This window comes from Saccostrea echinata, unplaced genomic scaffold (genome assembly GCF_033153115.1).
Source record: "Saccostrea echinata isolate AGI-Se365-2 ecotype Australia unplaced genomic scaffold, CSIRO_AGI_Sech_v1 ptg000025l, whole genome shotgun sequence".
Taxonomy (NCBI): domain Eukaryota; kingdom Metazoa; phylum Mollusca; class Bivalvia; order Ostreida; family Ostreidae; genus Saccostrea; species Saccostrea echinata.
The window spans coordinates 983667-1000745 of record NW_026889774.1 but is presented as its reverse complement, the minus strand read 5'-3'; the positions used below and the strand labels follow the sequence as shown (position 1 = coordinate 1000745).

General features: G+C 31.4%; 1 protein-coding gene across 2 annotated transcripts; it reads right to left on the bottom strand.

Annotated features, from left to right (window-relative positions):
* Positions 1 to 2492: 2492 nt before the first annotated feature.
* LOC133192470 (uncharacterized) lies at positions 2493 to 15883 on the bottom strand. 2 transcript variants are annotated; one of them, XM_061328472.1, is made up of 9 exons: positions 15751 to 15883; positions 10027 to 10198; positions 9414 to 9517; positions 8491 to 8619; positions 7071 to 7259; positions 5298 to 5437; positions 5048 to 5168; positions 4475 to 4828; positions 2493 to 2885 (listed from the first exon to the last, which is right to left on the bottom strand). In XM_061328472.1, the coding sequence occupies exons 1-9, from the start codon at positions 15809 to 15811 to the stop codon at positions 2530 to 2532; spliced, it is 1626 nt and encodes a 541-aa protein (XP_061184456.1). In that variant the 5' UTR covers positions 15812 to 15883; the 3' UTR covers positions 2493 to 2529. The 2 variants fall into 2 exon arrangements, with proteins under 2 accessions (XP_061184456.1, XP_061184457.1); XM_061328473.1 differs by lacking the exon at positions 8491 to 8619.
* Between the last annotated feature and the right edge of the window lie 1196 nt (positions 15884 to 17079).

Genomic DNA, 17079 nt, shown 5'->3' with positions numbered 1-17079 from the left:
TGAGTTTTTCCTCATGTTAACATTTAGTCAAACATAGACTCTGTACATGTAACCAGCTTGTAATCTACGTAAAGGGGCAATTTGTTTTTTAAAAAATAGCCTTATATTTAGAAAATACTGTTATTCTGTATATCATATTCATTGAAAGATATATTATAGAACTATATAGAACTATTGTAGAACTATCAAATATAGCAAATTCAAAACACAATGACATGGAAATTAAAATTCTTGTCTCTTTCAAATCATCATGTTTTAACTGAGCTACTTAGATTTATTTTATCTATTTGATTTGATTTCATTTCTGCAAAAAAATACAGAGTAAATTACAGTGTATGCTTCTCATCTTAATTAAAAATGTGCATTTTTAAATTAATTGTTCTAACATATGAATGTGAACATTCTAACGAGTGCTCTACCTTTGATTGGTGGATATAGATGTAGAAAACCTTGCATTCTGTTGTCACTGAAGATATCAATATAATAACATTTGTAATGACTTCGTGGCTGTTCTGAATTGCTGAGTTGATAAAACAACTCTAATTAACATCTACAGTACTAGTCTGTTTATTCTACTTAAATTTTGCATTTTTTCATCCATTCACAAGGCACATATGAAGATACCAATGAAATTGATATCCACGACTTCTGCAATTTCTCTGTAAATATTAAAGTCGTGTCTTATTATTTAAGACTAACCTCTGCGTTTGACTTTCATACTGTAGATTACTTTTTTATATGTATTGAGCTTTGTAAGCATTTTTCTGTTATTTATATTTGTAAATTTGAATCAGGTTTCTATAAATACATTTAAACTGAAAATATTTTTTAAAAATATAATAAGAGCTTTCTATTAAAATGAATATTGATTTTACTCATTCCTTGTAATCATTTCAGAGCAGAATCTTTAACTGCTCCCAAATAATATGATTTTAACAACATTCAATGCAAAGGATACCTATCTAATTTCACTGATATATTTCCTTTAACGTAGGGCATAATATGCATCTTTTTCTAGCAGAATAATTGTTGAAAGAGAAGAAAAGAAGCATTTTCTTTCTACAAATAATTAGATTTACTACATATCTGACACTTTTGCTGTCCAGTTCAATGCTGTACCTTTATAAAGGTGTAAATAAAACAAACAATTGAAGTCGCCAACTTTATTATATTGATCCATTTCCTATAAATGTTAAAATAGTTTCATAAAGTTCAACAACATAACAAACAACCAGCTCTATCAACAACCAGAACAAGTCTATCAGAAATTTTAACAAATTCGTAGTGAGAAACATCTTGACAGAGAATAGAAACAACCCATACTTCCATGAATAAGCCGAAAGGTACACGCTCCGATGGAATTCTATCGAAAGTCTCCAAAACCTAAGACACTTTACCTGAAGACGTCTTCCTAATACTTAAAGAACCTAATTTCTTTCCAAATTACCTATAATTTGTATCCCCGACCAGACGAAATTGATAGTTCCCGCCTGTGACAATGTGTCTGAATAAGTCGTTTTAAGCCTTACAAATTTAGACTCTTTCAATCTTCAGGCTTCATGAAGTTCGTCCAAGGCCATTGACTTTGATAATCGTTCATAGCAATAAAACGGAAAAGAAAACCCGTGAGTTGCATAATTTGGAGTATTCCAAAAATTTTTGACAAAAATACTTATATTTAATAATTTCAAATTTTGGCAAAGTGCGAATATGTTATTCTATGAGGGAGATAAATAATGTCAAAGGTAAGCTCGGAAGACAAAGTGAAAGGAAATATTATAGATTCTATGCTAGCTGTCTAGAAATTACCCGCAGATTTCCTTCATACAACTTCCTTTCTTAAAAGGGAATAGTTCAAATTCGAAAATTATGCAATACATCTCTTACGTAATTGCAAAGACAAAACCCTTGATATACCTCCTGCAAAGATTGTAAACGAAATCAATACAGTGTGAGCTTTCAAAGCAATGTCCAAGTAACAAATATTTGCCATAAGGTTGTTCATGTCTTTTAATAGCTAACGTTATCAAAATCTTAAAAAGGGAATACGTCGTGATATATTGTATACAAACCTTTGTATTGAACACGCCCAAGTTTTTCCCTTGGAATAAGGTATCTATTAATGCAAATTATATTGTAAAACTTTTACTAGTGTAAAATCGTTAATCTGAATGCATACACAATACATGTATATAATACAAACATGAAAAATACAAAAGGAAAAGATGAACACAGTGAATCAGGATTCAAAGTTTTGTACAAATGATTCAAATAGATGATTCCCAAAATGGAAACTGAAGTCAATATCATGCGATATGTCCTTCAGCATAATGAATTTTATATAAACAATTGCACCAAAGTGTCTCCTTGAAGATATAATAAAATAACAACATTCCCAAAAAAAAAATAACAAATAAACCATATGAAATATTTCAAGTAGTCCTCCACTCAAAACCAATTTCAGAAAGTCTTGGATTGCATATTTTGCCATTTATACATCTAATTCATACTGTGCATCGAAACATTTGTTTACTTTTTAGACATTTTACGATTTTTATCCCCAGGTTTGGGCTCTTTTGAACTTTGTTTTTCAAGCTTTGGTTTGCCGGTTGTCTTTTTCTTATCCTTATCCTTTTCTTTGTCTTTTTCATCCCTGCTTTTGTCGTTTTTAGTCTCCTGTTCCTCGGAAGCCTTGCTTTCTCTTTTAAGTTTTGATTTCTTTATCTCTAAGATATCGTGCAATGTGTTTCGTTTTGGATCTGCAAGAGCTCCAACATCAAAGCTTTTCTTGGAGACAATCTTAGGAAGAAGCACGAACTTGGCGATATTGTAGAAATTAAATGGATTATCCTCATCTACGCTGTCCACAGAGATTGTATCATCATCTGCAAATGAAAAAAAGTAAACGACTTCATTGCGTCTGCGCGAATTTTTGCCGATTATTGAGATTAGTTATAAGAAGATATGATTTTTAACTCACCGTGCAGAGTCGTGCTCCAGTTACTAAGTGCTGTGAACTATTGCTATGACAGCGTGGTCAAAAGATACTGACTTCTACATTTCTAGTCAAGTGATGTGAAACTAAATAAGCTATATAAGCATGTGGTGTTAATCATCGACGCAAAAATGTGTTAGTTTTGTGATCAAACTTTATTGCATTAATCACAATATAATTTAAAATATATATATCACAATTTTTTTTATCACAATCTATAGATATCACAGTTATTTAACTTATTAGATGATTCAGCCTCTCTTTTGATCAAAGCATAAAACCAACTCCTCCAACACATGTCACAAATCTACCTAAGCTAAAATGTCAAAACAAACACACTCAATCCTAGGAAAACATATTTTAAGACAGTAGTTGCTACTAAGAAAATGAATAAAACATACTTAAATAAACAAACAAAACCAAAACGCATTTTATATATATATATATACAAACTGACTGTGACAAATAAAGTTTCAATTATAGTCAATTTCAGCTTGGATCTGTAATAGTTCATTTATTTTGAGTCCTCATTTATGGGACTCTCTCTTATCGCGGAAGTGCAGTTCGCGTAATCAGGACTTTCACAAATGACTCCGGAGTGATAGACGGACTCTGCTGAGCTGTATAGTTTCTCAAATGAACGATATAACTGATCATATGAATGGTAAAGAAAGCGGTCCTCTGAACGATAAATTTCCCTCAGTCCTACAATACGAAAGTTGGAGACGTATTTAAATTGTATGTATTACATTAGATAGGAATGGATCATTTGAGCTAGTGTGGCATATATGAATCGGAAAAGGTACAATGGCTTGGAAGGGATCGGTTTGACTTTCCTCGTGGAAAGTGAATGGAATATATTAGGACAATGTATAAAAAAGATTACGCCGATTAATTATCCAAATCTAGTAAATATTCTCTCGGAGAAATAAAAAGGAGTGTAACTCAACAATAATACACAAAAAGAAAATATTAGTATCTCTTTCTTCCTCTCTCTTTCTCTCCCCAAGAAATCCTCACTATTGCATATTTAACTTACACTGAATCAGCTATTTAAATAATTAAATATTTTATAAAAATACATGTAGTTATTGCAGTGTTAAGTACTGTGAATGAGAAGATTACAATAATGGAATACATACATGTAGGCATACAGTTGATGTCTGGTATTGTATATTATACATAGAATGACAGTTGATGATTGTTCCTTTATAACACCACACACACACACATGTTAGAAAAAGTTAATACAGTGAAAGGCATGGCACAGTAAGAACACAATATCCACAAAATTAGTATCAAATTAATGTTATAAATTTCAAATATGGTTAATATTTAACAATATGAAAATATTCAATAGAAGTAAAGTATATAAAAGATAACGAGTTTATGTTTTACGTTCAACAGTTTCAGTTGGAGGAATATGTCGATCAATTAAAAATGCAGAAATATCGCAAGTGAAAATACTGCCAAGCGAACCTCGTTTTGCCGGTTTACTGGTGTCCTTCTTGTCTGACAGAGCATACAATGGCTCCACTTTTGGAAGGATATCTAGATTAGGCTCCACTATTGGCCCAATTCGAAGTGGTCTCTTTGCCCGGAAACCTGGGATTGGATCCAATTTGTTCATTTTGAATACAGTATTAGTCACGTGCTCTCCCTGCTCCACACTGCTTTCTGGTGAACTGGGTCGCTGCTTTTTGCATTTTTGTAGAGAACAATAGCCTTTCTTCTTCAGAATAATGATTAAGATAATCAAGGCTATGATAAATAAGGCACCCAATACTATTGTGATGTAGTATACAGCACTTGATCCACCTTCTACTTCGTCATCTGAAAGTGAAATTCTCAAAATTTACAGACATTCTTCTATATATCATAAAAAGGAGAGTTACCTATCCACTTTTCCGATGACAGTTACATGTACTAAATAAATATGTTACATTGTTAAGGTATAACATTTAAAATCCTTTAACTTAAAAAAAAATACACTGAACATTAATGCATAGACAGTGAAAGTGACGTCATTCTAATTGTACTGAAATAACTTACAGCAAGTCTGTGTAGCTCCTGTAAATGCCATTGTGAGGCCTGGAGATGCAACTGTTGATGCTGTTTGTGTACTGTCTGAGCAGTAGTTTGGAAACATAGTTGCTGACGACCCACTGATCACCTGCAAAAGAGTATAATTACGAAAAATTCAGGGACAAGAACATGAAGAAGGATTCAAATGCTTACTTTAAATGAGTCAATCACATACGATTTTCTGATGAGTGTATTTCGCAAGACTTGTATTACTCACTAAACAGGCAAACTGGTAGTTTACTCCAGAAGCGTATGTGTAGGACGTGGTCCCAACAACTGAACTGTCATTGTTCCAGACCGAGAGATAAGTGTTCCCTCCACTACTCATACTATGCATGCAGGTCCAAAACCCACCAGCTACAACAAAATAATATTTTAACTGTCTTCAGAAAATATTGAACTTGTATTGGTGAATATTGGCACGAGTTGGCTGTACAAATGCACGAGCTTGCGAGTGCCAATATTCACCAATAGAAGTTCAATAAATCCTTTATTATATAGCTAAAACATTCTCCTATTGATTTATGTTAATTATTTATTATATTAAATAACTCAAAATCAACGAGAATTTTTCAGTATCGGTATTTAAATTAAAACTGTGTAATATCAGCGTCTGTCCTGAAAGTGTTCAATATCACACCTTACCAACTATTATGATTTGCTTACTGAGGTTTTTATTGAGGCTTATAGGTACTGAATTATTAATTAATAATTTCAATTTTGTGTGAAAATAGGCACATCTTACTTAGCTGACTCTACCCATCAAAGATATTGCCGTTGAGCGGTTGGCCAGACAATTTTTGTTTACAACGGAGCGTTCGATATTGAACGTTAGCACTCGGAATGTTTTAGATAATACTCGTATACTAGGGATGTCAACGAAAATTCGATTATTCGAATATTCATTCGATGAGTTGATATTCGAATAAGAATTTACGATTCGAATATTCGGTTTTTTCCCAGATTTCACACAAAAAAAATGATTCCTATGATTAATTTCGAGGACAACAAAATGAAACTATTCTTTGTCAGTCTAAAAATGTGAAGAGTTTACTTGACAAAATAAATGCGTTGATTATTGAATTACTTGTTTTATAGAATTGGTCTTTAATACCGTAAAGGGATCAATTTCAGAATAAATTGTGTTAATTACATGATCATCTCGGGTTATACATGTACATATTCCAAATTTTAAAAATCATTTTCGGAAATAGTTAATTACCTACGAAAATTGACCTTGTAAGTGTTTGTTTATGTTTTGAAAATATTGAATCAAGGAATATAATTATAATTCTTATTTGGTAGATGATTGTAATTAATTACACGCATTTAAATTTGAACAGTATATGACAATCTTGACCTTGGTAAGACGATCGGCTCATCGTTTAGAGCTTCAAGATATAGTTTTTTAGAATAATATTTCGGATGTTTACATGTGCACTCAAATCAATATATTTATTTCAAACATCGACAAATAGCAAATGTAAAATTCCTTACTGAACCTCTACAAAATTCTACACCCAATTTTTCTTCCAAACCTTTCATGAGGGTAAGATGATGCATATATAAAATTAACTAAATCTTATCGGATATTCGAATATATTTGAATACTTTCATTGAATATTCGAATATGAATTATTGACAAAATTGACATTCCTATCGTATACATATTACAAACACAACGTTAAATAAAACGCCTAAATATTGAACGCTAAAATTCTCTAGAGCTTTAGTAGTCTATTCATTAGATATATAATAAAAATATATATTGAATATGCACACATTTGATTGCAATTATGGTTTTAGGTCTAGTTCACTTACATGTACTCGATCTCAAATACGGATCGTAGAACGCAAAAGAGGTTGTATAGAGATGAAACTGTTCATATGTTTTGCTTGGTATCTGTATGTGTATGAAGTCTAAACAAAAACTATTGTTTCTGGAAAGATTCCACATAAACATGGAATGAAATGAAAACAATGATCTTACTTGAAAATTTTTGTGTGTTTCCACATCCAGAAGCGTACGTGAACCTCATCTCTGTTCTGTCGGTGCAACCATCCATAACATTAGGGGAACATGACGTACTTCCGGTAGAGTCGGTTATTGATACAGAGCTATATGATGCCAATAGATCAGTCGCACATGTAGCTTCTGATGCCCCCGTCGTAATTGTACCTAACATATTAAATAAGGAATTCATTTTTATACATTTAAGTTTGTGTGTGTGTGCGTTTCTGTCACTTCAAAAACTATCACTAGTCAGTTCCATTCATGCTAATTGTTTTCAATTTTTGTGTGTATGATCCTTTAAAAGGGTATTGACTGTCCATCAAATGACTTAAACAACAAAAATTTTGTTCAAAGTTTAAAATGCTTGAATAAATTAACAAAATCAATATAAGGTAAACCTGTGTCTGCCACCCAGATATCAATATATATGGCAAAATGTCGGTCATCACCCAACAAGTGTTCTTTTTTCAAATCTGTTTTAAGTGAATCTTTTTACTCAGTTACATCCTAATTCGATGAGAAATTGCTTATGAAAACCACTCGACAGAATTTATATTTTTGAAAACTTCGATTCAATACATACGTAAAACAAATTCTCCAAAAATCTCATTTTAAGTACATGTAGGTTTTGTGTTCACAACTGATTGCTAGTAATGTTGATTTTTTTTTCTCTCAGTTTTATATTTCAAATAACTCTGACTGATTAGTGATATTTTCTAATCAAAAATAGCTTTAAGGTTTGATCATAACCACCAGAATTATAATTAATTATTCAACAAATTACATGTCTTAACTTGATTATAATTGTGGCAGACGCAGATTTACTCTTTCTAATTTTTCAATTTACCATAGCATGACTATTTTCTAATAATTATTGTACAGCATCTTTTATATATTTAGTTCACTTTTGAAGAGTAAATTGATAATATTTTTTCTAACATAAAATGGAATGTACAAATAATATGACCTCACCTTTAAATCTGTATTTGATTAATTGTGCATGTGCGTTTCGCTCAAAGTGAATGCTGACAAATATCTAGCACATAAAAACAAAATCAAGAGCAGTGAACAAAACAAAAGAAAAACGATGCAAAAATCCACAATGTGCAGGCTTAACCATAAAAGTATTCAATTATCATACATGAAAATGATATGATAAACGCAGTGAATGAAGTGCACAAATGCCCACGTGCGAGGCAACATTTCAACTATACCAAAAAAGTGCTTGGAGATTCAAAAAGGTCAAATTGAGCTAAAGGCAGGAAAAAAGAGACTAAAATTGCCAGATACGAGCAGAATACAACTGCACAACAATAGATATTTTATAAATAGAAACATTTTTTCACAACACAAAATGATACGCAAAAGGAAAACTATGTATAGTTGCCGATTTTACCATCTTTGACTAGCATTACAAAAGACGACGTGTTGTAGGGTTCTGCTATATCACAAGTCTCCTCTAACGTCCCATTTTTAAGAATATCAATTACTCCTTTAATGTGGTCTTTGTTGGTAGGAGATATCGCTAAAGGATAATAAAAAGCGTTAGACCTATCAAAAAGTGTTTTGATGCCTGAAAATAATCTATCAGTACTTTTCGATCTGAAGTTCTGGAAAATCAAGTCTTGAGATGCCAAAGAAGCTTGAGTTCAAAAACTCCAAATTTTCTTGTACAACATAGCATTACTCGGTGTTTTTTTTTTTGGATCAATTAATGTATGTATGAGTGAAATTGAAATCACTGGTGCAAACCTCATTTGGCACATACAAGATCATACTAAGTGTATTAACATTAGTAAAAAAAACATTTCAATATCCTTTTTAATCCGTGATAATTATTTTACAGTGTCATAAACAAATCTGCAGTTAAGAAACGGTACTTTTTTAATCAGACGGTGTAATTGTGAGATAACGTTAGTTTCGGGTGTAAGGCAGGGAGTTCCATACCGTCCTTGACTAATGTAATAAATTTTCCAGTACTGTAGGGCTCAACTTCATTACAAGCGCTTGTAAGGTCTACCGTCACGGCATCGACACGGCCAAATATATTGTCATTATTGGTCAAACTGATGGCTTTTGAAAATATGGAAGTGTTTAATTTTTATTATAATGATGAAAGGAAAAAAGGGTTTTTCTGGTCTTACGTGGATCAAAGCTATATTTCAAAATTCATAATCATAATAAAAAATCAAGTTCTAGGAGTTAATATCCCGATTATCTGATACCAATGTATTTAATTTATTTTACAAGTTTTCACTACTGTCAATATAATCATGCATTCTCATTTTCTGTATTTGATTTTGAAGTTGATTTACTTACTTGTTCCATGGTAATAGTAATACTTCGTACTGGAGACTCTCCATAGCTGTATACATAAATAACCACGAATGTATTGACCAAACACAAGGGCTGTTTCAGTTGCTCTGAAATTAAGATTTTTAAAATTAAATTGAAGATTTTTATCTGCAGTTATTCATATTTATTTGCAAACGAAAAAAAGTGATGATTTTTAAAAAAAATCTTTTCAAGCAAATCAATCAGAATAAATTATAGTCGAGCACATAAATGAAAGATATTTTATATTATTAATCATGGATTTTGTTGAAATGATGGGGAAGGATATGCATCATTTCATGGTCGTTATTTGGCTGTAGGATTAAAAAACATAATTTTTGCCTTCCCCACAAAATTTCACAAAATGATTATTATGTACTAATCAAAACCAAGGCACTCTGCAAACCTTATCATACAATAAAATTATTAGCTCGCTGAAACATTATGTAATCATGGTGCACTTGACATTGAGGAATTTCACCACCGTCAGAGCCATTGAATTTGTTTCTTTTATCAATCTTTCATTTTCAAATGCATAGCAAAAACATGTTTTAAAGGTCTTTCTCGAATGAAAAAGGGAACTTCACATCCAAAATACCTTAAAAGATATGTTCTGTCACTGTTTATGTAACACTCAAAATCTAATGACTGCACGGAGGCTGACATATAAATGGGATATCCTGATAAATGAGTAGAGTTGAAAGACAGTTTGCCCTTATAAGCGCTGTACCAGTCGCCCGTAATCTCTGAAGGAAAGGTGCAGGCGCTTTCTGAAAAACAGAAAAAGAAATCAAATGCTATAAACACGCTTAAATAATCTAAAGAGAGATTTTTCTATAAAAAAAATCTCTTTTGTCTTGTATCTATTATTTATATTTCATCAGTGGCAGAGAGGCATCATGATTTTAATTTTGCTTGATATATGATGCATGCTGCATTTACAGAGCTAAAGTACTTGTCACAATTTTTTTTTCAAATTTGAACAGCGGGATATTTACTTTTCATAGGATTTTTTTTTCATGAAAAAAATAATGTGAAAACATTTTACTGAATTTTGCATTTTAAATTGAGATAATCCACTGGAATATTTTGCTAAGAATACATGTACTAAAGGGAAGAAACACTGTTTATTTCAGCAAATGTTAAAATTGATCAAAGTGCAAAGACCTTAATTTACCAGTACATCTTTTCTGTGATCATAAACATATAAAAGAAAAAATGAATAACAGGCCCGTAGGAAGCGATTTCAGTTGGGGGAGGGGGGGGCAAATATTTTCAGTTTAGAGGGCACTATCAAGCAAAATTCCTTACAAGAAAAACTAAAAAAAAAAAAAAAGAGCATCATACGTTATTATTGAGGGGCACGAGCATAAATTAGCTAAATTTTCTATAGTATATTACATATCGGCAAAATTATTTTGGGAGGGGGCACAGCCCCTCATGCCCCCTCCCTCGGTTCCTATATCCTTTAATTAATAAATATATCACTAGAACCGCGACTTCCAAACTAACTTTGAAATTTGACACTCAACAACAACACATAACTTATGTAAAAGCTCTTAACACACATTTCTATTGCAATTTGAAATTCAATCAGATCAGGTACACGATGTACCCAAAATGTCAATTGTTCTACTTTTAGAATAAAGCTATTTCAATTTACATTGTTCAGTAAAAAATGCAGAAGTGTCACATTATTTTCTTTTAAATTTGATGTGAAACTTTAAAATCGCCGGGGTCGTACCATTTAAACTTTATTGCATATTATATAGCGTAATTAAATCCTTTCACCTGACCACCTTCAAAGTTTAATGGGTCAATTTAAGTGAACTACATCTGAGAGCTAGTTATGGTATTTTTAGAGAAACATTATGTATATTGCATGCACAATCATGAAATCTATGGTCACAATAGCAATAATAGTCTTTCTTTTATTTTATTTTCTTTAACAAATTCGTTCATATTCACCTAAAAAAAATTAACGTTGTGGTGGCAAATTCAATTTAAAATTTACTAGATGAAATCCCGCGCAAGCGCGGGGAATTGAATTTACACCACTACCGACAGAAAATATATTGTAGTTTCTACTGACAGCCTACGGGCTTATAGAAGGAATACTTTGTTCAAAATCTCACAGGAATTAAATGTACGCCTCCACCCCCACCCCACCCCCTTTTTGTAAAGTCTTGAAAAATAACAATATCATTTAATTGACATTTATTGTGAAACCTGTTGTACAATGTTATGGATATTGTACTTCAGATGCTCTTATTTCATTTCCGCCAAGGATAAAAGGAGTGAATATGCACATTTTACTGATAAATTGATTTTTTTTCGGGGGGGGGGGTGTTCATAGGTACTTGGGTCTTGGTTTATAAATATGTATGTACCTTATTGATATGTAAAAAATGTACTTTACCTTTTTTACATATCAATAAGGTACCCGGTACATACATATTTATATACCAAGACCCAAGTACCTGTGTAAAAATTAGCTGTTTAACGCCCTATGAATAGGCCGAGTATTTGATACAAAAGACTGCATTCAGAAAAAAAAAACTGAAATGTATTGATTAAAGCACAAAATTTTACAGCTTTAATTATATTTGAACAATACCTTATTCATTAATTTTCTCTTTTCATGTAAGCAAGTTTATTACGAAGTACAAATTGCACTTCGGGTTCGTTGCCACGATGCTCTCAGTAAGGAAAATACAAATTTTACCGATAAATTTACAAATTTTACCGATAAATTTATTAGAAAAACCTACTACATATATGTAATAATCTTTCGATATATAAATATATTCACAACTTATAGTGTTATCAATGATTTACCATTACTTCAATGACCATTCACACAAAAGCTTTTTTTTATGTTCATGCAGCTACATGTACATGTACAATCGCTTCGTTTTTCTTTTTAACATCGGGCTCGATGCTATATGATGTTCTAGAAGCTTCCGTCAATATTAAGATTGGCGAATGACGAAAATAATTTGCACATTTCCCTTTTTAATCGGTTATCACAACTTATTTCTTTTATATCATTTAAATCAAGTTTTGATTGAATAATAAAGTGATGACGTTTTATGAAATAAATAAACGATTGCTTGTTGTCAGTTTCATTAAAATCTGCCAGTAACTTAGATCCGCCAACCGGAAACGCCACCGTACTCACGTTTTTGCTATTTCATGGCTGTTTATAGAAAATAAAAATAGACTTTTTATTTAATGTGCGACACTTACTATGCGAGTGAAATCTAAATATAGTTTACGGACATCATCTTGTATATAGTGTATTGTTAGAGGAGTAAGTAAGAACTCTGGTGCATCCGTTTCGGAGTTTATTTGCAAAATTTATTAATTTATAAGTATAGATGTGACTAGATGTACAGTGAAACTCGGTTATTATGAACTCGGATATCAATATATCTCGGTTATAGAGAAGAATTTGAACTCTCTTGGATAAATCTCTCATAAATCTTTGTTAAAAATGGTTTTAGAATAAAAGGAAATTCTGATTATAACGAAAATCACTGACCTTATCAAACAGTATAACCACGTATGACAAATACTATTCAAAATGTTCATATGCTCAAAAATAAATTACTACATTCTTTACCAAGCCATTCACGCAATATAAAGAGTAGAATGCATGATGTCCTTGCTTTTGAAATTTGAATATGCATACATGTATAATAACATACTAGTATTTGCTATACAGAAAATGGCCACTTTTGACAAAAGTATTTTGGTCATTAAACTCAGAGGTCCAATAGGCATGACAATGACAATAGTTTATTCTCCTAAACTGTAACAACAGTGTTGAGAGGATATTATAAACATAAAATATTTACATGCTATTGGGTAGATCAAGAGTTCTTCAAAAATAAACAACTCTGGCATCAGAGTCAGTGATTTTTAACACTCTATGATGACTTTCTTCTGATGGACAACATTTTTTTGCAGAACATGCGTAAAATAATCATATAGGTAACATTAACTAATGAACATATCAAATATCATATAAACTTCAAAGAATCTTAGTTAAACGAAATCAGAAACCATGCAATCTTAAAATCAGCTTCAAGCTGCAAAATGCAAGATGAGGTTAGTCTTTAAACATATTGATTCAAATTTTCTTCTTTTTTGAAAGAAATTTATTTTACCGCTAATGCACCAAGAATCAAGATGTAACCACAGTAGAACAGGTGTAAATTTCATTTTATTATTATTTCTTAATTTCATAACAATGGCGGCTTCGTATCGGATTTTATCTTTTATATCGTATATGAGCCGTGTGTGTTTGTGTTTGCCTTGCCCATTTAATCACATTGTTTAATAAAAGTCTGCTTTCAAAATCCAGTGTAAGGTGCATTATGATTATAGAATGACAAATGGATTTAGAAATTGCACAATGTAAGGCTTTAATAGATTGCAGGCTTCTTAAATATGCAAGCCCGGAGTTCTTTGTCAACTTTGTTAAGTATGAATACACCCAAATGAAAAGAGAAATGTGCAATTTATATATTTTACGACGCATCAATTGTGTTTGAATCAAACATAAGCATAAAAAGTATCAAGTTTCAACAGAATGAGTTTGAGAAGCTTTTGAGAGTTTGCCTGAATTGCACATAAATAATGTCACGTCTAATCTCTTATACTTCTCGAAGACACGAGCTTGTTAATAAAAATTTATAGCAACAGCGCATCTTAAAATCAGTAAAAACAAGCTTAAGCATACTGAATATTTACAAACTCGTATTTATTACTCAAATGTATTAAATTTTTAGTAGACATTGTCAGTATACCAGTTTCTTAGTAAATATCTTAACTTCAGCATAACCCTCAATGCGCAGACGCGCCTTAAAACAGAGCACATTCGCGTCTTGTCAATCTATAATGAAGCGTGTCTCTTCCAATTGAAAAATCAAGAGAAATTTTCAATAAAAGATAACGCTGAGAGAAAAATCAATTTACGCTTTTTTTTTGTACAGGTTGGAATTAAATATCCAAGGTACCATGGGCTGATCGTTTTTATATTTGCTGCTAATAGGATGTAGATTTTCTATAGTTGCTTGAAAACACGAGAATTTCATCAATGTTAAGTTAGCTCTTTACAAATTGAACAATCGCTATTTTGTCAGTTTGGTTCATTATGTTTGTTCATTAAAATTGAATCAATGATTAAATAAACTTGTGCATTACTCAGATTGACTTTGAGTGGACGGAGATCAGAATGATATTGTTTTTATTCTCAATCGGTATCCTAAATCGATTTCTGCTTTTAGTTTAAAATTCCAAGACCCGTGTCATCTTTTTGCCTTGGTATTCCATTAGAGATTATTAATTTATAGTTTGATCCTTGCAAGAAGGGGAATAAAGTTTAAGTCTAGATCTACAGTATAGATTAATAATTCTGCTGGACTTTGGGGTCTGTCATTAAATAAAAATACATAAAAGGCACAATACAAAAAATAATCGTTTTCTCCTACTCCATATTTCATGCGACGAAAACGATCATGGATTTTCTTTTGTCGTTCGTCTTTTTTTTCCGCTCACATAACTAGTGACAATTTGGCTTTCATTTAATTGATTTACACTGGTATATTTAAATAAGATAATAGGCCCTTCGACAATACTTTTCATGCCATGTCATTTCGCTCTTGTCTTTTCATGTTTTTCATATCGGACTTTTTTTCCAACCACAAGTTTTCGTATTTAAAAAGGAAAGTAATGGTGAATAGAAGATTTTGTGAAAAAGAATTAATCATTGTTCGCTTAAGCCCTGTTATAATATTAGGTTATATAGTATTCAAACTTTTTGTTATTCATGTTGTTTTGTGAAGAACATATAATTCATATTTGTTTAGATTAAAGATTAATAGTGATCTCAAAGATTAAGATCACTACACACGTAAACAGTGTTAAGATTTTATTTTAAGAAATTTAGATATATGTGTCTCATGAGAGAGAGAGAGAGAGAGAGAGAGAGAGAGAAAGAGAGAGAATACTTATATTATTTAAAAAACTGCGTTTCTTATACTTTTTGTATGATCTTTTTACATATTTTTTTCTTGGTGTTTTGTAATTCCAAATGCTTGTGTATAAATGTTCCCAGTCCTCACTGCGCTACACATACATGTATACTGAATGTTTCTTTACATGCTGATTCATCACTGAGTTCATGCATAAAAGATATATCAGGAAAAAAGGATTATGGGCCTCTTTTCTGGCATTTAATGTATGTTTGGATAAAGCATCACATAAGGTCGATGAAAATTGTATTTTTTTTTTATTATTGAACTGTTGAACGTACCTGATAATGTTATGAAGACGAGAACAATTGAAAGAGATGTCCAAGAAAAACTTGATATCATTTTCTTCTTTCACCTCCGAACAGCTTCTTATTTACAAATCCACAAATAAAAGGAACGAAAGTAACGAAAAATCACGAACTTAAATAAAAATAAATTATGAAGAACTACTCCTTTGCACTTTTTAATGAGTCAAGCCATTTTTTGAACTTCTGTTTAATGTTTTTCACCACATTAATTAGATGACATCTATATAAAGTTTTTTTTCTTAATTCCATAAACAGCTAAAGACGGCTTACGCATCTAAATCCATGCGAACATTGAAACAAATATGTCCGTATATGTCACAACGTGTATTGATCTATAATCTGCTAATATTAATGCACATATATAAAATATATTAACCTGGGTGAAACTAACAATGAGTTAATCTTAGGATAAAGCCAGCCTTCGGACTTCTTTCAGGCGACGGGTTTAAATCATGTATCGATTTAAAAAACTGCATTATTATTAATTTTCCAATTCCAAGCACTCACGTTGTTGCCTGCCTCCGCCGTAGATACGAACTAGGTGTTGGAGAGTTTAAATCCCTTAAAATCGCTTGACAATCATATTTCTCCGATTACCTCATTGTTTGTAAATGGAGATAGCTCCTAATGGCGATCTAGTAAAAATAACGTTCTCCTTGGAAATGAATGATTCAACATAATTTATTATGTAATCACCGACGATTTCGTAAAGAAATAAATTAGGATTGATCTCGCATTTACATTGTGCCATATTTTCATTTTATCACTTAACAAATGTAAAAACATAATTGCATGCTTATATCTTTTTTAATTACAAACAATAACAGTAAAACAGAGAGCCAATTATATGCAGTATTATGCACAAGGACTATTAAGAATTAAGATAAAATATGAAAGAATTTAACCTGATATTAGCTTCAACCTAGGACCCAAGACGCATCAATTTCATAATTTTTAATAAAGGGTTAAGTACTCAGACATCTACTTTATACTTTTATAGACATATATAGAACTTCAATGCCATTTATCAATTTTCAATCTGAAGTTGAATTTGATTACAGGACAATTATAATTGACATGTAATCATTTTCTATTTCAGATTGAAAAATTGATAAACCATAAATCTTGAAGGAAAATAGATAATGATATTTTTTTTATCACAAAAATAAAATGAACTTTATTTTGAACCGGTCAAAATATTTCTTTTTAAAGTGTCATATGAATAATGAGCTATTGAGAAACACGCACTCCGCTGGCAAGTCTTGATACATGTACTTTTGTAATCCGTGTAACGTTTTACAA